The 22,662-nt window shown below is 40.5% G+C and overlaps 1 protein-coding gene across 2 annotated transcripts in view; it reads left to right on the top strand.

Moving 5' to 3' along the window:
• The window catches only part of NEK5 (NIMA related kinase 5), a 65,292-nt gene that overhangs the window by 24,880 nt on the left and 17,750 nt on the right, over positions 1–22,662 (top strand). For both annotated transcript variants that reach the window (XM_057707580.1, XM_057707581.1), the window contains exons 8-19: positions 1,729–1,783; positions 4,174–4,374; positions 4,452–4,533; positions 6,103–6,236; positions 8,200–8,384; positions 10,044–10,110; positions 10,934–11,050; positions 11,996–12,082; positions 13,669–13,761; positions 15,988–16,068; positions 16,300–16,368; positions 18,129–18,237. In XM_057707580.1, the coding sequence (XP_057563563.1) occupies positions 1,729–1,783; positions 4,174–4,374; positions 4,452–4,533; positions 6,103–6,236; positions 8,200–8,384; positions 10,044–10,110; positions 10,934–11,050; positions 11,996–12,082; positions 13,669–13,761; positions 15,988–16,068; positions 16,300–16,368; positions 18,129–18,237 (1,280 nt within the window). The remainder of the gene's footprint in view (positions 1–1,728; positions 1,784–4,173; positions 4,375–4,451; positions 4,534–6,102; positions 6,237–8,199; positions 8,385–10,043; positions 10,111–10,933; positions 11,051–11,995; positions 12,083–13,668; positions 13,762–15,987; positions 16,069–16,299; positions 16,369–18,128; positions 18,238–22,662) is intronic.

The following is a 22,662-nucleotide window of genomic DNA, read 5'->3' as shown; positions in this document are numbered from 1 at the left end:
GTGAAACGAGAATCCCAGTGACTGTCTCTGACCATTTCAGTGCTCTCTGAAGCTTTTGAACTTATTTAGAAAAACGATATTTCTCTTCATTTGAAGATGCAAGTGATAGGAAGAATAACATTGAAAACTGCAGTCACTGTGATATCCATCTTTGCATTTGATTCTCGTGTTTTCTAAGCACTGTTTAGCCTATTGCAGGAAAATGTTGTAGATGGGGCAGGTAGAAGACAGAGCACTGGTTTAGGAGCCAGGAATCCTAATCTTGGCTTGGTCAGCAACTTGACCAAGTCAGTCCATCTCTGCGGGCCTCAGTTCCCCTACCTGCAACAAAGGCAGTGTTGGATAGGTAATCGTTAAGGCATCTTCCGCTTTTATGTATGTGGTTACCAGAGCCTACTGTCAGGAGTAATATTAATATACACAGTGATAAAAGATGAAGATGAGGTCGCTTTTACTTTCATAGGAGGAGGAAAATTTTTCACTTTTCAAAGCTGTCTGCCAGTTGAACCCGTTGGATTCAAAGGAAGACTGAGTTCCTTTGTGGAGTTGTCTGTTTAGGAAAATACCCAAGGTCTATTTGGCTGTTTGACTTTGAAAGAAAGGGAAAAGCCCTAAAAAAAGAGTGGTAAACATTTCTCCACATAGTAAAAGAACAGGCATTTTTGGGAGACATCTTCTGACCTAGAGAAGGGGTTTGGCCTCAAGCTGAGCAAGAGTGCAGCTAGTGTAGCTGGGTGGAAAGTCAAGGCTGAGGTCAAGGCTGACCAGAGCTGAGCAGTGCTGCAGAGAGAGACCCCTGGCCCAACAGCATTGCTTTGTTTCCTTGCACTGCTTTTTAAGGATTTGAGTCAACATTTAAATATGCTGATTCGATGCTTTCAATAATTGGAAGATCCTAGCAATAATTGTAATGAAACCAGATTCGTTTGTCTGGTGTACAGCAAGCCAAGTGCTGAGACACCAAGGTTTGCAACAGAGAAAGGGTTTTTTACAAGGCAGCCAAGTGAGGAGACTGGAGTACAAGTCTTAGAGCTGCTTCCTGGAAGGCGAGGGGCTTGAGATATTTATGGGTGGTCTTAGGCATAGTTTTAGGTGTGGGGAAAGAGGATTGGAGGTAGGGAAGAGGTGAAGTAATTGGTATACATATCTGAGTTGCATGCTTCTTCATAGGATGCATGTTCAATAATGGAGGTGTCTAGCATTACCTGAGGGTGGTGTTTCTGGCCCTCTGAGGTCAAAAAGTCATTCACTGGACACCTGCACAGGGCCAGTTTTAGCACATTTTTTCAAGTTCATTGAGTACCAGATGATCTGTTGATCACTTACTCTAACTTTGGTTCTGTCAATAGCCTTGAGTAGGATATTCCTTTCTAAATCAACCAAATGTTACCCTTTAAATCAAACAAATCCATGTCTGAGTTTTGCCTCCCTCTCCAAATTGCTCAAAATTCCATACATACACACGTTTTCTTCTAGCTCATCACATGAAGTAAATATCAAGCCATCAGATTGTAGCAAAGCTTGTATACTGTTTCTCTGCTCAGATTCTGACAAACTACAAATTTTCCCTCTAGTCTGAGTAAGAGTTGATAATGTACTGAAAGCATTTGTGAAAACTGGTCAACCTATATAAAATTGTAAAGATACACAAATGTAATGCACTATAGATAAAGATTTTAATGGAGAATTATTGATATTTTTTGGCATGTCAACTCTTATCATTCCCAGGGATATTTGGTCTCTTGGCTGTGTCTTATATGAGCTCTGTACACTCAGACATCCGGTAAGTATATGAATCATCAGATTAATCTGGAATTATTGAAAACTGTATACATGAAATTAACCTCTGAGAGAAAAAGTTTAATGTTTGGTTTTATTAGATTGTTAAAAATTATACGGACAAGCTATTAACAAGAATGATAGCTCCATACATACCAACATGGAAACATGTCCAAGCTATATTATAAAGTACAAAATCCAAGTTGGAGAATAGTACCATTAGCATATTTCCATTAAAAATAAGTTGTGCATGAATATATTGTACATAATCAGCAAAGGGAAAAGGTGCACGGAGCAAAGACTATAGGAAATCAGGCACAAGCTTCCAAGAGCCTTTTCCAGTAAAGTCACACAGGATGCACTGATTTCTCCAGCAACAAGTTGTGACGATATATGTGAAATGTTATCTATTAGGGAAGCTCATTCGAGACCCAGTGTCCAGGGCTTTTGTTGGGACTGGTCTTGTAGGCACCTCTGCCTAGCATGTACCAAGCTTCCAGATTCCCAGGAAGAAAGTCAGTATTCAGCATAAACCATGTTGTTTGCAAAGTGTGGGTAAAAAAAGAGCTACTCTGAACATTCTGGGAATGGTAGGAACTTTCCTGAAATCTAAGTTCCCAGATGCCAGCCAAGGGCCAATGTAAGCAGGCCTTTCTAAGGATAGCAGTCTTAGACCGTCTATGTTAATTCTTTTGTACACAGCTGTTTTATTGTTATTGTTATTATTATTATTGTCAAAGGTCACACAGCTAGGAAGTGTCTGACCAAAACCTGATCTTTTCTGCCACACCATTCTGCCCAATATTATCATTATGTGTAAATAATGATGATTTTATACGAGGGTTAGTCAAAACTTATCTGCACTCTGGACGTAGAATTTACTTTAAATAACTTTTAGAAAAGACAAATACATAATTTTTCAACATTATCTCCTTGCTTTTCAATACACTTTGTCCATCTGTCAACAAGCTTTCATATTCCCTCATTAAAAAATGTTTTAGGCTGAGCTGTGAGCCACGAATGCACCACTGTCTTCACTTGTTTATCAGAAGTGAATCTTCGTCCTTGTAGGGCTGCTTTCAGGGGACCAAACAGGTGAAAGTCCAATGGAGCAAGACCAGGACTATAGGGAGGTTGTTTTAACACCTCAAAACGAAGTTTTTGCAGAGTGTCGACAGTGTGGGCAGAAGTGTGTGGACATGCATTGTCATGCAAGATCACAACGTCCTTGGATAGCAGTCCTCTGAGTTTAATTCGAAGTTTAGGCCTCAGCACAAACTTTTCGAAACCTAAGTCTGTCGTGGATTATTTCATTGGCAGAGCCATGGCTGATTTGCAAATGATTTGCCACATAATCCACTGTCCCTCATCTATTCAACAGAATCATTTCACATGTATGCTCAATGTTGTCATCAGCCATGGACGTGGATGGGCGTCGAGCTCCTTCTTGGTGGCTAACACTTGTGTGACATTCCTTGAAATTTTCTGTCCATTCATACACACTTCTTTGCGACAAAACATTTTCTCCATACTGCACACAAAGTCTTCAGTACATAACGGTGCCAGGTACACCCTCAGACCACAAAAAATGGATCACTGCATGCTGCTCTTGTTTCATGCAAATCACAAGTGGGGCATCCATTTTTGCTCACAGCGCAGTTACAAATGAACTGATGTAACACGTTCACACCTGCACAGCAGTGACTGGGGAGACAGTAGCCTTGAACGGAAAGCTCTGATAAGACAGTGCAGCCAACAGAAAGTTTAATATAACCAGAGTGCAGATAATTTTTGACTCACCCTTGTACAATGGAAGATTTTCTGGTTTATGAAGAAATTTTGAGGAAATGGTTTCTGTTACGTTCATTTAAAAAGAAAAATGTAAAATTTCATATAGTTATGATCTCAACTTTGTAAAATAAATATTATTTTTAAAAAGACTAGAAGGGGGAATTCCCTGGTGGTCCAGTAGTTAAGACTGCTTTCACTGCTGAGGGCTTGGGTTCGATCCCTGGTCAGGGAACTAAGATCCCACATGCCATGAGGCACGGCCTAAAAAAAAAAAAAGACTAGAAGGAAATATACCTCTGGATGGTGAAATTGTATGTATTTTCCCCATGTATAATTTCCTGTACCTTCCAGCTTTTTAGAATGAGTAAATTTTTTGATAATAAGAAAAGAAAAACCTGAAAAAACCCTTGTTTTAAGTAATATGACATCTCATTGAATAACTGCCTACAGTATCTACTCATGAAAGATTAGTTGATGGAAACAATTCAGGGTGGACCATAGTGCTTCTAATTAAAGTTTTAAAACATTTATTTCTTGATATTACTTTAAATATTAGCATTGAATTTTTCTCTGATTAAGTATCATTATTCCTTGTCCTTTCAGTTTGAGGGTAACAACTTACACCAGCTGATTCTGAAGATTTGTCAAGCTCATGTTCCCCCAATATCTCCAAGGTTTTCCCATGATCTACAGTCCTTAATAGCCCAGCTCTTTGAAGTATCTCCCCAAGATCGACCATCCATTAATTCCATCTTGAAAAGGCCTTTTTTGGAGAATCTTATTGCCAAATACTTGACTCCTGAGGTGAGTTTTGAGGTGGTTCTGTTTGGATTTTGACAGAGATTTTGGCTAGCAGGTCCTGATGCACTGTTTGATTTTAGGTCATTCAGGAAGAGTTCAATCACACCCTCTTACATAAAGCGAGAGCATCTGCTTCTCGACCTGCTGGGAAGGTAGTCCCAGGTAAGAATGATTTAAGCATGCGATCAAAAAACATTTATTACATGTGTCTCACGCAGTGATTTATAATATACAGCTGACAACATTAGCAGGGAAATTCCTCCAAATATATTGAACGTGGACATTTAAAAAACTTGAGCAGTCTAAGCAGGAGAAACATCACCTTGTCGAGTGATGTGTGGGCATGCCTGTATGTCTAGTTCATGAGTGACCTGGAGAAGTCACCTCCTCTCCTCTCATCAATCGGGACAACTTGATGAAGCAGTGGATTTGCTGATAAAGAGTTGCTCAAAGAGGGGCTTCCTAGGTGGCGCAGTGGTTAAGAATCCGCCTGCCAATGCAGGGGACACAGGTTCGATCCCCTGCTCCAGGAAGATCCCACATGCCACAGAGCAACTAAGCCCGTGTGCCAAAAAAAAAAAAGAGTTACTCGAAGAGGTAGAATCCACACTTAACTTTTGTGTAGGGAAGGGATAGTCAGAGAAGGTTCAGAGACAGACATGAAATCATGAGATGAAGCCTATTTTTTTGAAATAGAGAGAATGGACTGGCGATTAAGAGTTCTCTTGCAGAGGCCCATTGGAGCTAAAGTTAGGATCTTGGACCTAAATGGTGACAGTGGGAGAACCATTACTATGTGACCCCCAAAGAAAGCAGCTGATACTTTATGCTAATGATAAATGGAGAAGCAGTTGTAGTGGTGGTGTCAGGAATCAGCTGATGAAATACTCTGTGTGTATGTGTGTGTGAGTGAGAAAGAGAGAGACACAGAGACAGAAAGACAGACATTAAAGAAGAGAAAAATTATGAATTCAATTTTATTGTGAAATAAGAGCAGCAGGATTTTTAGCCAGAACTAAATGTGTCAACTTCAAGGATGAAGAGTAGACAATCTCTCCAAGGAACCAGTGATAGGGGAGTATTATCCACTGTGATGGAGGAACTAAAATTGAGGAAGGTTATGAAGGGAAAATGAATGAATGATTCTGCCATGTTTAATTTGGTTTGGGATGGTTCTATATTGGTCTAGATTGAGAGTGTTTAGGAAGTAGGTAAGTAGAGGATGAGAGAAAGTGTATTGTCTCCATTTCTAATATAGAACAGATAGGAAAACAAGAACACATTTTGAAGGTGACAAATGCAAATATATTAGAAGACCCACTCATCCATTTCAAACAACAATGCGACGTGAATGCTGTAGTCTGAAAACCCAAGCTCTGATGACTCCATTTAATTACTTATAGTTAAGTTAATCTAGTTAATAACTTAATTACTAAGTATGCCGTTATATGATGCATATTGTTTCTGTAAATGTTAATAACTAAATTTTTGGAAAGTAGCGTTCTATGTTATTGGAAATATGTAAAGGAACTCTGCAAAAATGGTTTCCTCCATTCAAAGAAAATGTGTAGTAATTTTCCATCAGCACCTCTCTCCATGGGTATAAATGTCTCTGGTTAAAGTGAAGTTATTGTGTTATAAAATGCTCCTTATGCTTATACTCTCACAAGTGTAATATGAAAGATGTGGACATGTTTTTAAAGTGAAGTTGTTTTATTTTGGTTAAATAAGATCCTAAAATACAGAAAGTGAGATTCCAGGGAAAGTGCCTACCAAGATCAAGGATATCCGTGCCAATTAAAAGGAAGGACACATTATATAGAAATGAATGGAGACCACCAGCTGGCGCCCAGAAGCCCATGTCTGTAAGTCACGCTAAACACTTCCTCTGGTTTTTTTAAGTGGATGGTATAGTCTACAGAACTACTTGTACCTGTTTATGAGGTACAAGGTCATTACTTTGGGATACACTAGTTTTGTACTTGTAATAAAATTCTGTAATGAGCATTATAGTGATACTTCATGGGACAACTTCTTGTTATATATTTTTTAATAATGCTGTATTTTCTTATAGGTATTCTATACATTAGTTTTAGTTTTCTTTTTATAATTCAAATCCTTTTTATTTCTTTAAATAAATAAGGCTTTTCTATATAGGACATGTGAGTAGCATAATGGCAGAAAACATGCATTTCATACCCTTAATTTGATGTTATCTATAATTGAGAAATTTTTATTATATAATCATTGATTTTTTTCCCCAGAGTTTCTTTATGGTAGTTATTTGAATCCACTTCAGCAGAATGTCAAAACTTTTAGTTCATGCTAGTGAAATGCTTCTGGTACATAAAAAGGGCTATTGTATTTTTATTGAAGAATTGTATTTTTTTTAATTAATTAAATTTTTGGCTGCGTTGGGTCTTCGTTGCTACGTGTGGGCTTTTTTCTAGTTGCATCGAGCGGGGGCTACTCTTTGTTGTGGAGTGCAGGCTTCTCAGTACGGTGGCTTCTCTTGTTGTGGAGCACAGGCCCTAGAGCTCACAGACTTCAGTAGTTGCAGCATGCTGCGTCAGTAGCTGTGGCTCATGGGCTCTAGAATGCAGGCTCCGTAGTTGTGGTGTACAGGCTTAGTTGCTCCACGGCATGTGGGATCTTCCCAGACCAGAGCTCAAATCCATGTTCTCTGCATTGGCAGGCGGATTCTTAACCAATGCGTCACCAAGGAGGTCTCTCAAAGATTTTTTAAATAAATATATAATTTATGTTTAGACTGAGAAGCCAAATTTTATCCATTTACTTTAGTATTTGAATAGACCTATATATATAAATGTGCCATTTTTGTAAGTTAAAGATGGTCAAATATTTACATTCCATATGGTTCAATCTAATATATATATGTTATATATATATAACATTCATATGTATCACATGGCACTAAAAAGAACAAAGAATATAGTGTGTTACATCTTTACAGTGAGGAAATTTCAGTTTTAACCATTTGTTTGGTTATTCATATTTCCAGTTACCAGTTCTAGGCCTTTCCAAATGTTTGATCTTCTTTTTCTCTTTCGTTAGCGACTGTTAAGTGGGCAGCATGGTCACCATAGATTGACTTTACTTTGCTCTTTAGCAGCAGGGTCTTGACAGGTTTTCATGTGCTAATTTGGTCTGATTCTTGTCTTCCAGCTCATGGCCTCCACTAACGCTAAGATAGTTTGTTTCCGGTTCCCCTCCTCTTACTCCTTTCTGGTTGGGAAGGCAGGTGAGGGGTAGCTTGGGATGGTCATAGGCTGGTCGCAGCTATTACTTGACTTTGTTTGCATGGGAAGAATGCCTCTGAGTGATTCAGCATCCTCTTTCCTTCCAGTCATGTTGCCATTTTGTATTTAGTACATTTATCAGAACCTAAACATGTTGCAAATCCCCAAATCTGCGAGTTGCACAATAAAGGACAGTATTCTTGCATAAACTATAGTAAGGTATAAGTAAATTTATGAAAAATAGGAAATAATAATGCTGAGTTTAGTTTCAGATCTGGGGTTGGATAGATACTCACTCGCTAAGTATTTTTGATACACTAGCCATGAAGTATGCATGATTCACATTCACACCTTAACAAAACTATAAACTACTGCCCTACAGTACTTAGACTTCTAAAACATTTCTCAGTTCTAGGATTTGGAGTTTCTAAGATTACTCAATAACAAGTTTAGAGCAAAAACAACAAGATATCTTCAATGCCTTAGTTATGGTCACACTCAAACTGTCAATTATTATAGATTTTCATCATGTATTTTTGAAAAATCTCTCTTCTTTTTAATCCTTCAGATAAAAATGGTAGAAAGGCCCCAACTTGCAGCCGTATGTGGACACTATGATCAGTATTATGCTCGACTTGACTTGTTGCGGAAGAGAGCCCATGGACCACATTACCACCGTGTTCCTCAAAAAGACACCGGAGTCGAGGAGAATTATAGTCAGGAAGAAAGCCACAGCCCATCCCCAGGTCAATGGTAAGGTCATAGACTACTTAAACTTTGGTTCTCTGAAGATAGCTTGCTATATCAACGTTTCTTCTGAAGTCCTTCCAAATTCTCCTAAAAAAAATCCAGGAAGAACTTCCATACTGTTCATTTAAAACACTGAATTCACAGTTCCCTTGACCCTTTTGCATCTCAAGTTCGATGCGGCTAATCTTATTCATGTAGCCATTTGACTGTGGGCACAGCTTCACACTCGAATTTTAAATCTTTTTTTCTAGTAAAATCCACTATCTGGGAGTGATGAAAATAGTTGTATGTGTATCATTTGCCAAATATTAATAATAATATTAATCAATAATAATTGAATTGTAATTAAATTATAATTTGAGACATACTGAAAAGTGAGATATATTTCATTTAGCATTTATATTTTGGGATTTTTCAGAGTATGGATGTATTAGAAAGAAAATAATATAATTATGGTGTACTTTCGAAAAGTTTACTCCATAACAAATTTCTGCAGATCTATAATACTTTTTATGGTTTCTTTCACACTGAAGTCAGTGTTCTCTGTTCAGAATGATGGACACCCATCCACAGCCCTGAAGACCTAAGTCTGAGAGTCATTTTTCAGAAACGCTTTTGCCATCACGTTTTTTCTTTGTGTTGGGAATTTGCTAACTTTTGGTGTCTGTGGTTGTTTATTGTTGAAATTTTGGACAAACAATGAAACACTTTCACAGAACTTATCTCTTCTAATCCTCATATCAACCCCTGTGAGACTGGTATTGTGTCCCTTTTACAGATGAGGAACTAAGGTCCAAAGACTTCAACTAGCTTTTCATATTTCTAAATGGCTGATTCATTAACCTGACTCTTCATAAACTAGGGACCGCTCATCCTGATGTGCCTAAAGGAGTTATTTCTGAAATGGCAGGTCTGTCTTTGGAGCCCAAGAAGTTGCTAGAATCCCAAAGAACTTTATCACCTACATCATACTATGATCTGAAATGTGGTAGTTTTTGTTTAGCAATCAGTGATTGCAGGAATTCTTGTAGGAAATTCTACAAAAAAGGATAAATATCTAGAACATAGGTACAAACCTGAAAATGGTTTGACTAGAATTGACTGGAATTGTGCTGGAAAAATACCTACACATTGTGAGAGATGGCCAAAGCCTCGTTTCTTTATTCATTGAGCCTTTGTGTGCCTGCGTGAGGAGCAGAGGTGAAGGGAGGGGCTCCGGTCGTGCTCCAAGGAGCTCAGAGTATCCTGCAGGAAACAAACAAGCAGCCATCAGTCCAATCAGGGTGACAAGGCTATAGATCAGATACCTGCACGCAGCATGAGAAGATCCCGGTATGGGCTTTTTCTTTTTCCCTTAGACAGTTATAGACTATGGGTGGACTGATTCCTGCCCTGAAGAAAAATCATTGTATCAGAATATTTTTCAGTTTTATCCTCTCCTGTATCCTCAGTTTTTACTGTTCTCTTTACCTCCCTTTCTTCTTGATTTCAAAGATATCTTCTTTTCCAATGTACACATTCTGTAACTTTGAATTACTTCTTGAACTTGGAACATCACAGGTGAATTGTGAGTCTCATTACAAAGCTGAAAATTCACTTGTCAGATTGATGCCTATGCTGAGTTAAAATTTCTACTCAAGCTGAACGTTTGTATTTCCTAAGCCTTGCTGAATACCTTCAGAGGAAATGTGAAGCTCAACAATATAAGCTGAAAGTGGAAAAGCAATTGGTAAGTAAAATAACAAATATAAGAGGCCATCAGGAATTTTCTAATGATTTCTCTGTTCACAAATATTCATGGATCCTTAAGTCAAAGTTCATTCCACACAGATTAAGACGGTTCTCTACTTTCTCCAGTTTTTAATAGCTAAAGGAGAATAATGGGAATAGGCTCCAGTTAGGGTCTGGGAAGCCTGATCCCTTCCCTGGCTCCATCACTTGCTGTGTGACCTTAGGCGGGACATGCAACCTCTCTGAACCTCAATTTCCTTTTCTATAAAAGCTGTAGATGGGCTTCAAGGACCCTTTCAGTGCTGCAATTCTTTGATTCTATTAGAATTCTACACATTTTTAAAAAGAGACTATTGTATTTTATTTGAAATTAAAGTTAGCCTTTACCCTTAAGTATGGTATCAGAATTCTGGGGCTGAGAAAAATTAGGTACACCTCCTATTTGTAGCACTCTTATTTTGAACTGCTCAAAAGCTCAAGTTCTCTTCCCCTACCTAATCTCATGCTCCAGGGGTTGTTAAACTTTTACAGAACTTTGATTCCACAATTATAATTTAGCAGTTCAGAAAATGAATCTAGGTGTCTGACATGGTAGTGTAAAATATTGATTGTTTAGAACAAATGACACAAATTTTTTTTTTTTTACTTTTTAAATGTTTCACACTTAAGCTAAGAAAATTCTACTGCTTGCTCTAAAAAAAAAACTCCCAGATACTGAGATTGATGATATAATTATTGTTCAAAGGATAAGATCAAGGTCAAATTGTAAGGTGTTTCCAAAATGCAAGTACACTTTATAAGTTATTTCATTCTAATAATAGGGTCTTTGTCCATCTTCTGCTGAGCCACATCACAACCAGAGACAAAAGCTAAGAAGTGATGCAGAAGAGCTTGGGTTCCAGGCGCTGCAGTTCAGGAGGAACGAAATGAAGGAACAGGTTAAAAACTGTCTGCTTCCAGGGGTCCCGTTGTACTTCTCTCATCTTTTGTTAACTGTAATAGGGTGTTGCTTTTAGCATCTGCGGTGCACCTGAGAGAGCGTGTTACACAAACACTTGCTGGACACAAGGGTGTGATGCACCATGCTGGGGTTCAGGCAGACAGAGATATGTATTTCACCATCTCAGAGAATGCAGTGTAGCTGATTCATAAGACTTTTTACCTCGGATTGATAAAGTAACTGTCCATCCTGGACATTTTTGAAATTTGTATTAGTTCCCTAGGGCTGCCTTACAACAAACTGGGTGGTTTAAAACAATAGAAATTTATTGTCTCACAATTCTGGAGGCTTGAAGTCCAAAGTCAGGGTGTCAGCAGGGCCATGCTCCCTCTGAAACCTGGAGGGGAATCCTTCTTTGCCTCTTGCTAGCTCCCAGTGGTTGGTCCGAGCCCTTCAGACTCCCTGGCTTGCAGCGCCACAACTCCAGTCTCTGCCACTGGACGTGGCCTCCTCCCGGTGTGGCTTGACAGAGCACCAGGCATACGCATCAGGGACCCCCTCTGCCCCAGTGTGACCACATTTTAGCTTAACTGCTCACATCTGCAATGACACTGTCTCCAAATAAGATCACATTCTGAGGTCCTGGGTCTTATGACTTCAGCTTATCTTTTTTGGGGGGATGAAATTCAACCTATAACAGGATTACATATAAAGTAATTGTATGTCAGTAATGCATTTGGGGTTATATATCAAAATGAGGTTGTCCCAGGAGACCGTATCCTCACCAGGGGGAGGTACCACAGCCAAAGTGTAAATCACATGATCATTTTCAGGAACGACAGCTTTTCCCTTACTATACATCACACATTTTTAAAATCGTAGGCTGTCTGGAGATTATTCTGTCAAGTTCACAAACATTTAACATTTTGGGATTGGATTCCAGGAATATTGGAAGCAGTTAGAGGAAATACGCCAACAGTACCACAACGACATGAAGGAAATTAGAAGGAAGATGGGGTGTGAACTGAAGGTAAATAAATTCATTCTTCTAAAGGGAATGTTGCTCTATTGATTCAGAGCTAACTAAACTAAGCAGGTATTACAAGTAATGATCTTCTCATCAAAAGGATAAGCTTTATCGTGCAAACTTTTTTTTTTTAAATAGGAAAGCTGTCAGATTTAATGGAAGCCTCGCTTTATTATGGTTTACTTAAGGCTACCCAAGGTGAGGGGGCTGAAAGTCTCAGTTAAGAGTGGCTGTTATTAAAAATACTGGTTGATTATCTTCCCCATGAATCAGTCAATAAGTATTGACCGAGCAGCTACTTTACTCCAGGACTGGATTAGAAGCAGGAAGAAAGTTCATGCCCGTAAGGTAGGAAAAGAGAAGCGTATTTATTGAATTCAGCTCTATTGGAATAGTCTCATATGCAGGGGAAAGATTCGAAAGTCCATATAAGGCAACATTTGAGTGCAGCAGAGTTGATTTTTTAAAAATCCCTTAAAGGCTCCACATTGGAAACTCATTCTTCCAATCCTGAGATCATTGCTTTTTCAGTAGAGCTCCAGATGAGATAGCTGGCCTGTGTCTGCAGACCACATTGCATGAAAAACACATGCATGTTTAAACACTAGAAACACCCTCAGCGCTCCGAAATGCTCCTTCTATGAGAGGCTGGTGGGCACCAAGTCCCACCGAGGACACAGCTGACCTCCCCTCTCACACACATTTGAACTACACACTCATTGCATAGCACCACCCACACTACTGAAATTGATCTCCCTCTCTCCCCCACCCCTGAGTGCACACAGATGAACTAATATAGGTGAAATGAGCATACAGTGCAATTCACTTGCATGTACTGGGCTCTGAACTAGAGCTTTCACATACATATCTCCTTTACTCCCCGTAACAGGGAAAGTAAATAACTCATCCATAGTCACTTAGATATGACAAGGCAGACTAAATAAATATCTGATTCTAAACCTGCACTCTTTCTAGCATAGACATGTCTACTCATAAATAGCTGGAAAGGTAAGACACACACGTATGAAGCAATGATCGAATGAGGCTGAATCCGGTTAAGCCTGGTGAGCGCACAGGAGTGAGGATGAGCAGGTTGAGTGAGTGGAGGGTTTTCCTGGAAGAAGAGAGATGGGGCCCAAACTGGGTCTGAGGGGAAGAGCAGAATTTGGAGAGGCAGAGCTAAGGAGGAGGGCATCTGAAGGAACCACGCCAAGCTTCAGGCCTGGATGACGTGGGAGGGGGCAGGCTGGACGCGCTTCTCCCCAGGGCAGAGGTCTCGTCAATGGTGGGGAGCCTCGTGTCATCGTCAGCCCTGTTTTTAAGGCAGGTCTGCGATGGGAAGCCTGCATCCAGGAAAGATGGACGGCAGACTTTTCTAGAGAGACCAGGAAAGAAGCACTTGGGGGATACTGAGGGCGGCCACAGAGAAAAGAAGCCATAAGAGAGCTCTCTCCAGCCACCCCCGCTGATCCTCCCGTGGCCAGTGTCCTCACTAGATCCCATTCAGGTCTAGCGGCCGAGGTTCAGAAAGTGGCCTTCAGAACGGACACAAAACCAATCTTGTTGACTGTGTATAATTTGCATTGAAGGAGGACTCAAAAATAACTCATAAAACGTATTTGGTGAAGAAGTGTGACCTGCCTGTCCACCAAGAGGCACCCGAGGAAGGAGCACCTGTGCAGGTGATGGTTGTTGTTAGACGGTGCTGTGTTTCCCAGTGCGTTTACTCCAGCCCCGTGTTCCTGCCCCTCCCTGTGCAGTAGAATCTTGTGGGAAAGTTGTAAAAAACTGAAACAAGGGAATTCCCTCCTGGTCCAGTGGTTAGGATTCCTCACTTTCACGACAGGGGGCTCAGGTTCGATCCCTGGTGGGGGAACTAAGATCCCTCATGCCCTGCTGTGTGGCCAAAATACGAAAACAAAGACCAAAAACCCGCTCAAACACCACCTGGGCTCAGCCCCAAACGGCCTGGGGTGGGGCCCGGGCATCCCGTTTTCAAGAGCTGGCTGGTGAGTTAGTGCAGACAAGTTTGAGAACTGCTCCCGGGAGCGGTCTCTGATGGTGTCTGAGTCTGAGTCTCAAACTCAGACACATAGGTCTGTGAACCTGACAGTTAATTCCTCTGATGTTTCAAACTTACCTTTTTGGCATTAATAGGGAACTGGGCAGAGCTAAATTATCAAATGGCTCTCAAAAGACTTTTCTCCTGGGAGGTCTTTCCCCTTCACCGTCAAGGTACCCCAAGGGCTTGATTGAGGGTAGGTGAAGGCTATTGAGTGAAGGCTGAACAGCCTCCCTGCGTGTTTTGCTTTGTGAAAACCTGGGGAGCTTCACAAGAGGCGGTGCCAAGAGCTCTAAAGTGGACTCAGGTTGAATTTTCCACCCAGTGGGGTGGATGCGGCTTAGAGGTCTAACACCGCATTTTAAGGGAAATAGAAAGCAATATGACACTTCTCGTGCAATTGAGACAACCAGACTACACAATCACGTAAGACAACCAACCTCACAAGTGTAAGTAAGACACAGAAGTCACAGTCTTGTTTCAGACTGTGTAATATTGCAAGGCAGGAAAACACCCTTCCCAGGGCTGCAGGGCAAACAGCCAGTAACAATTCAAACTGACAGACAGGGTGTGTGAAGTGCATGCCGAGGGTGTGGTACACAGACGAGGCAGTAATTAACCCTTAGGGGGAGATGACAGGGACAGAATGTAAAATAGTGGGGAGAAAACAGCATTTACACACACACACACGGGAAGCTCATAAGTTTCTGGTTCGGAAGGAATAGTGCATTTCACCAAGATGGGGAAGAGTGGAGCAGGTGTGGGGGGCAGGGCAGACTCAAGAGGACCACTTTGGATGTGTTGAGTCAGGAAGATCTGAGGGGTCACATCCCTGCTTCGCCGCTTTGCCCTGCGGCTCGCTCCACCTGACCTGCACGAGCCAAGGTCCAACCCCATTCCAGGGCTGAAAGCAAACGCCCTATAGGCTTTCCCTGCGTTACTCTCATGCCCCATTCATTTTCTACGCTATTACCCTATTTTATTTTTTTGATAGCATTTAACACCTCCTGAAATTATGTCGTTTATTACCTATCATACTCCAGTAAGAGTGTGAGTCCTGTGTCAGCAGGGACCTTCTGGTCAGGTTCTGCACCAACCCATTGTGTGAGACCGTGTCTGGCCCGTAGTGGATGCTCAGTATGAAACTGTGGAATGAATATTAAGGTGCAGATGGTACCAAAGAGGCAGCCGAGTATGTGAGTGCAAAGCTCAGAGGGGAAGAAAGATCAAACCCGAAGAAACACGTTTAAGAGTCACTGCGTAAAAATAGCAGTTAAATCCATGGCAATTACTAAGACCCCTGTGTATTAAGGAAGAGAGGGGCCGAAGGCCCAGGACTGAACCCTGAGAAAGCTCAGGATTTAAAGTTCACCTCTTGACCGTTTCTTTGAAATTCTTGTCGGTACTTTTACAATCTTCTTCTCTTCCTCCTTCAAATTGCTCGTCAATGTTGAGAGCCCTTTCTTCCTTTATACTATCATGAGCTGTGCCCTTTTTTTGTTTTCCTGATTAAGATCATAAGCCTCTTGATGGAAGGATCTTGTACGTTCTTGAATTAGGTTGTACTGGACTGGAGAGATAAACATTATCACATTATAGCATTTTACCCATTGCAACTCAGTGTTAAATGTATTAATATTTCACGTTAATGGACACTGTGCCCAAGTTCTTAGTGGACTTTTGTTAACTTTCCTTTGCAAAAGCTATGTTTTCATTCTCAAATCAATCATCAGATTCATCTGAGAAATCAACTAATGCAAACAGACCCTCCTGTGAATTCAGGGGTTGTGAAAATATAATTGCTCAAAATTAAATGCTAGATTTTAATTTTTCTCTAAATTTTCAGGATATTGAAAGAAACTTGGAACAAATTATACTTCCGAACATAAAGGAAAATAAAATTCCAGAACAAAAACATAAAGCGAAGGTAATAAACATTTTGTCTTAAAGTTTCATATTAAAAATCTGGCTGGGGGGTCTGCACCTTGCAATCTGGGTTGCCTGTAGAATTTCACCCCCTACTATTTTATGGAATTGCCTTATTTTGTGATGTTAGACTAATGGTTTTAAGCATCTGTAATGTCAAATTGGGAGTTGTAATTTTAAGGTTTTTATTGGATTGCAAAACTGAGATTTTTTTTTTCTTGCTTTCTTCTAGAGAGGGGTAAAGTTTGAAATTAATTTAGACAAATGTGTTTCTGATGAAAACACCCTCCAAGAGGAAGAGGTATGCCATTAGGTAAACTTCTATTAGTAGGGATGAGAAAATGAGTGTCTTAATAGCATGTTTCATGAAATTTTCCCCTAGAGGTAGGGAGAATTTTCTAAAATCTTCCTAGGAGGATCTCTGGTGTTTAGACAAGTCTTCCAAAATATTTTTTATCCTTCCATTCTTTTTTAAATTGAGATGATTCCTATAGATGGATTATTCCATTTAAATTTATTTTTCTATTGTAAAGGAGCTATTTTCCTCATAATAGTACTCTTAAATTATAGCCAGTTAAAGTAGAAGACATAATATATAGTCAATAACTAATACACTCACCTAAAAAATACATAAATGAGCAGGTATCCTGAAATCATGTACATTTATTTTAGATCTTGATTAGTTACTGATAACTTGGTACCAGTCTTTGGGTAAATCTCAGTTATGCACTTGGGCTCACATTAAAACAGCAATAAATGCATGAATACAATAAACTCAAACCTCATGTTATTACTTGATTTCAACATCTTTTTTAATCCCATTTTTTACCAGAGCTGCTAACAAATATCAAAATTAAATGATTCGTGCTTCCATTTCACCTTCTCCAAATTTGTCTTTTAAATTACCAAAAGTTAAGTATGAATATGTGTATATCTACCTATCTATATATATTAATTATATACTCAATTTCTTTCATCTTTTTAATTGGCTTAAAACTTTTTTAATGTTGTCATTTATTTCAGATTTGTGTGTGTACGTGTGGTAAAGGATTTTCTTTTTTTAAAATAGACTCATGTTTTAGAGCAGTTTTAGGTTCATGGCAAAATTTAGCAGAAGGTGCAGAGATTTCCCATATAGCTCCTGCCCCGCAGCACATGCAGTCTGCCCTACCATCAACATCCCCCACCAGAGTGGAACATTCATTACAATGGATTACCTACACTGACACATCTTAATCACCCAAAGTCCATAGATTGCGTTAGGGTTCACTCATTCTGTGGGTTTTGACGAATGTATAACTACATGTACCCATCATCATAGAATCACACAGAGTATTTTCACTGCCCTAAAAATCCTCTGGGCTCCACCTATCTTTGAGATGTTTATTAGCCTTTTGCTACCTAAAGACTTCAGTAGAGTGGTGGTAGTTAGCGCTCACTTGTAACCACTAGGCCTCTAAGTGCCCCGGAGCTGGGGGCCTGGGTCTGGGTTGGAACGTGAGGACTGCTCCATCCACGGTGCTTCTGTGAAGCGAGGCGCCGAAGTTGGCCTGCTAGAAAAAAAGAGTGGTGTCCAACAAGTTTTATCTACCAGTCTGTTCATCCTTTGTTATTCTCTGCTTTGATGTGCTTGAAACAGAGTGATCATTTTAATATTAATTATGGAATATTAGGAGCAGTTTTAGGGACCCGACTGGGGATGTTAAAGCTTAAAGCAGGGCTTGGATGAGCTAACCTTGACAGTCCCGGAGAGTGGACTTGCAGGAGCATAAGGCTGAAGGCAGGAAGTGGCATCAGATTAGCCGCCACCTGATCAGTGCTTGTCGGTGTCGACAGGGAGGAGAAACGCACACACTCCTGTTCCTGTTTTGTCCCAACCTAGTTCCAGTTGTAAAACCCTACTGATTCAGGTAATAAACATACATTGAACGTGGGTGAATACATACTCACCACATACCTTGGTGAATGTTATTCCTGGGAACACGAAATAATTCTCAAACCCCACCCCCACCCCCCCCAAATATGGTTTATTTCTCATGAAACACCATGAAATTGCTTTAGGCAATGGATATACTGAATGAAACTTTGACCTTTGAGGACGGCAGGAAGTTTAAGGAATATACATGTATAAAGGAGCTTGAAAAGTCTACAGACCAAGCATCTGAAGCAGGTATGTGTCCCTTCAAAGCTGCAGATGAGAAGGAACCGTTCTATTGGCAATCCACCTCCAATTATCTCCTACTGGTCTCCGCGATTCGGCTGTCCCCGGTACCCCACCGCTCCCAGAACTGGGCGGAGACCTGACCTTTCTGACTCCGCCCACCCAGGGGTCACACCCCCTGAGACCCACCCTCTTCTCTGCTCTGCACTCTCTCCCGAGGGGGCAGACCCACCTGCTCCCTCAGCTTCAGCTCCTCCCGGCCAGCAGCGCCACACCACCCATCTTTCTCAGGATCGCTTGGATGGCTCCATGGACAACTCCCACCAGCATCTCAGACTCGGCGTGTCTACAGTCCAGCTTCTGAGCCCTTCCTTCCCAAGGAGCCTTTATTTCGGGTGATGCCCTCACGAGGCTGACAGTCCTGCTGTCACGCCCGGATGGTTTCTACTCTGAGATGTCCCTGAGTTTTCCTCCCCCTCTTCATTGCCTCTGCCCTGTCCTGTCTCAGCGGTGCGCGTGGTAGGAAACGCACGGGCTTTGCAGACGGTATAGAGAGTTTGAATCCCAGCTGGTGCTGCAACTTTCTGATTGTGCGACCTTTCACAAGTTACTTCGAATCTCTGAGTCTCAGTTTCCTCTTGGGAATGAGGATAATAATACTTGCCACACAGGGTTATCGTGAGGGCTAAAGTGAAAGTCGATATATTAGGTGCTGAATTTAATATATGCTGTTCCCTTAATTTTCCCTTGCCTTCCCCTCACTGAATTGCCTTAGTCTCCTATGTATCCCCCCCATTTCTCTAGCATTTCCCCTTCATTCTCTAAATAATTGCTACAGTTATCTTGACATATTATTATCCTACTCAAATTTTGTTTCGATAATGCCCATAGGATACAGTCTGCTGCACATAGTATCACATTTAACGCTGGGTGGCCTGATCCTGCGGTGACCCCCCCTTTCCTGCCCCATCACCCCCTCTCTCCTTGCCTGGATGATGGGATCCACACAGCCTGCTGGAGCCCGTCTTCCCTTGCAGCTGTGGGAGCATCCACATACCCTGGCTCGACTCAGCTCCCTCTTCCTAGAATCATACACTTTGCCTCACTTCCACCTGGAAAAATCTCTATTCAATTCAGCAGGCATCTTGTGGAGAATCTCCCTTCTGCCAGACTGTGAGGTGGGAGGGACCTCAAAGATGAATGAATCCTGGGTCTGCCTCAAAATCATAGACTCGTGAGCCACAGAAAGGAGGCACAAAACATGCTTTATGAGACCCCCATACTACATTGTTAGAGTGCCAGCTGGCTGGAGAGTCGGGACGGTGGGGGGCAATACCTTCTCCTACAGAGCTTGGCCTGCAAGGGAGCTTGGGCTTTATCCTACGTGATGACTTTAAATCAAAGGGAATTAAATGCTATTTGTAATGGAGAAAGAGCATGCTGGCTGTCATGTGAAGGATGCTTGGAGGGGCAGGACTGAGGGCCAGGGACTGGTCCAGGTGGAAAATGACAGGTGCACAGGCCAGGGCAATGCAGTGAGAGTAGACACCAGGTGTGAGTCGCAGAGTGTGGGGGTTGAGGAAGAGAAGAAGGTCAAGGACGCTCCTAGTCTTCTAATTCAGATGGACGAGGCTATCACCAGCCAAATAGGTGCATACAACATGCAGGGGGAGGTCAGTAGAGATCATGGTTTAAATTTGGAGCATATTGAATTTAGGTCTTTCTGAGCATCAGCTGGAGGTGTTTAGAAAATGCTAACTGAGAAAGACCAAAGCTCTGGGGCAAATTAGGGCTTCCTTAGCATATGCACAATATTTCAACCTTGGTGGTGGTGGAAAACACCTAGGCAGAGGGACTGGAGTGAGAAGGAAATGGAGCTTAGGACAAGCCCTAGTATTGTTTAGACAAGTTTTGGGAGAATCAGGAGAGTGAAGCCAAAGAAGGAAAGTTCTAGAAGGAGGCTCAGGGCTTGGCAGCATCAGCTGGAAGAAGAAGGCCAAGTGAGGCAGATTGAATAACAACCTGCAGGGTTTGATTATCAAGGGCCCTCAATGGCCTCAATGAAGGCGTTTGCAATGAAAAGGATGAAATCAAAGGTTAGTCTTTGCATTAATATGCTGGGAAGAGGAGAGAGTGGATTGTAAATCTCGAAAGACATGGCTGCCATTTTTTAGATTTAAAAAAACCCTTCGTTAGTTTGATACTGAAAATGGTCTATTAATTTTTCAAAATTTTATTTATTGGCTGCATTGGGTCTTCATTGCTGCATGGGGGCTTTCTCTAGTTGCAGAGAGCATAGGCTACACTTTGCTGCAGTGCTCAGGCTTCTTATTGCGGTGGCTTCACTTGTTGCGGAGCACGGGCTCTAGGTGTGCGGGCTTCAGTAGTTGCGGCATGCAGGCTCAGCAGTTGTGGCTCACAGGCATGTGGGATCTTCTGGGACCAGGGCTTGAACCTGTGTCCCCTGCATTGGCAGGCAGATTCTTAACCACTGTGCCACCAGGGAAGTCCCCAGTCTCTTAATTTAAACTGGGCTCCTGTAATTACTATTCAGGCTGAACAGCTTCCCATATGTTTACTGACATCTGTATTCCTCTTGTGAATTATGTGCTCACATCTTTATCCATTTTTCTACTGAAAATGGCGTGTTTGTTTTTTTCTTTATAAGATTCATGTAAATTGAAACTTTGCCTGAAATACGTATTGCAAATAGTTTCCCCAGTTGGTCTTTAGATCTCATTTACAGTAACAACAGCAAATATGTGTGTGTGTGTGTGTGTGTGTGTGTGTGTACATATAACTTGGGAATAAACTTTACAAGAATTGTGCAGAGCATATGAAGGAAACTATAAAACTTTACTGGGGTATTTAAAGACTTCGAATGAATGTAGAGAAATAACACTGTTATATGTTGGAAATATTCATTCCAAATAAATATATGGGTTTTTGGCAACTTCAATCAAAAGAACAATAGGATTTTTTCCTGGTGTGAGATGATTGTGGCAGATTACAGAATCTTGGAGATTCTTAACTAGCCAAAAATTTTATTTATTTTTTTTTTATAAATTTATTTATTGACTGTGTCGGGTCTTTGTTGCTGCACGTGGGCTTTCTCTAGTTGTGATGAGCTACTCTTCGTTGTGGTGCTCAAGCTTCTTATTGCAGTGGCTTTTCTTGTTGTGGAGCACAGGCTGTAAACGCACAGTCTCAGTAGTTGTGGCTTGCAGGCTTAGTTGCTTCGAGGCATGTGGGATCTTCCCAGATCAAGGCTCGAACCCATGTCCCCTGCATTGGCAGGCAGATTCTTAACCACTGCACCACCAGGGGAGTCCCCAAAAATTTTAGAAAAGAAGAACATTAAGGGGGCACTTGCTCTTCCAAATATCAAATTATATAAGTTACAGTCACTAAAACAATATAATACTAGCACCAGAATTTAAAAATTAATGAAAAAAGAGATAGTTTAGAAACAAACTCTAGTATGTATTGTAATTTAGCATATACTAAAAGTCACATCATAAGTCCATGGGAAAAGAAAGAATTACTCTAGAAAGAAGTAAATGCTCTAGGACAAATTGGTGAAAAATTGGGGGGAAATTGTGAAATCAGACCCTATATAATGATACAACAAAAGAAAATTCCAAAATGAAATCAAAGAGTTTATACGTTAAAAAAATGAAGTTATATATTAGAAAATAAAGGGAAAGAAAATATTCGTGGTTTTTTTTTGGACAGGGAAGAATTAGCTATTCAAAATACATAGGAAAAAAAATCACAGAATAAATTAGTAATAGATTCAACTTTAACAATGAAAGTCTTTGGTAAGAAAATAATACTAGACCCTAGAATTGTCATTTTCAATAGTTTACTTAGGGAAACTAATTATAAATTCAAAAAAATTAACTACAAATGAGTTTATTAAAGTGCTGTCTATAATAGTAAAACTATTCTAGCAATTTAAAAATCAAAGCAAAAAAGAATTAAATTATAATACATCCATGAAACAGAATACCATGTTTGCTTTAAAATGATGGTATAGAACAATATTTAATAATCCAGATATGATATGTTGCTAATTGAAAAGAACAAGTTATAAAAGGGTATGTAGTATTTGGCCCATTTTTTGTTTCAAAATGAAGCAGAAACTATATGCAGGAAGGAAAATTTGAAATTTTAATAATCTCTGGACAGTGGGATTGTGGTAATTTTTGTTTTCTTCTCCTACTTATCTGGTGTCCAAATTTCCTATAATGAAACATAGTAATAAAGAAAGTAACACAAGTTAATATTTCTTTAGCATGAAATATATTGGCTAGTCAATCAAATGTTAATAATAAAAGTGAAACAATTTTAAACCTGCTTATAATTTCAGTCTTATAAGTTATGATCTATGTCTTAGTCAATTCAGGCCACTGTAACAAAATACCATAAACT

This window comes from Hippopotamus amphibius, chromosome 14 (genome assembly GCF_030028045.1).
Source record: "Hippopotamus amphibius kiboko isolate mHipAmp2 chromosome 14, mHipAmp2.hap2, whole genome shotgun sequence".
Lineage (NCBI taxonomy): Eukaryota > Metazoa > Chordata > Mammalia > Artiodactyla > Hippopotamidae > Hippopotamus > Hippopotamus amphibius.
Note: the sequence above shows the minus strand (reverse complement) of the source record. Positions and strands in the feature narration are given on the sequence as shown.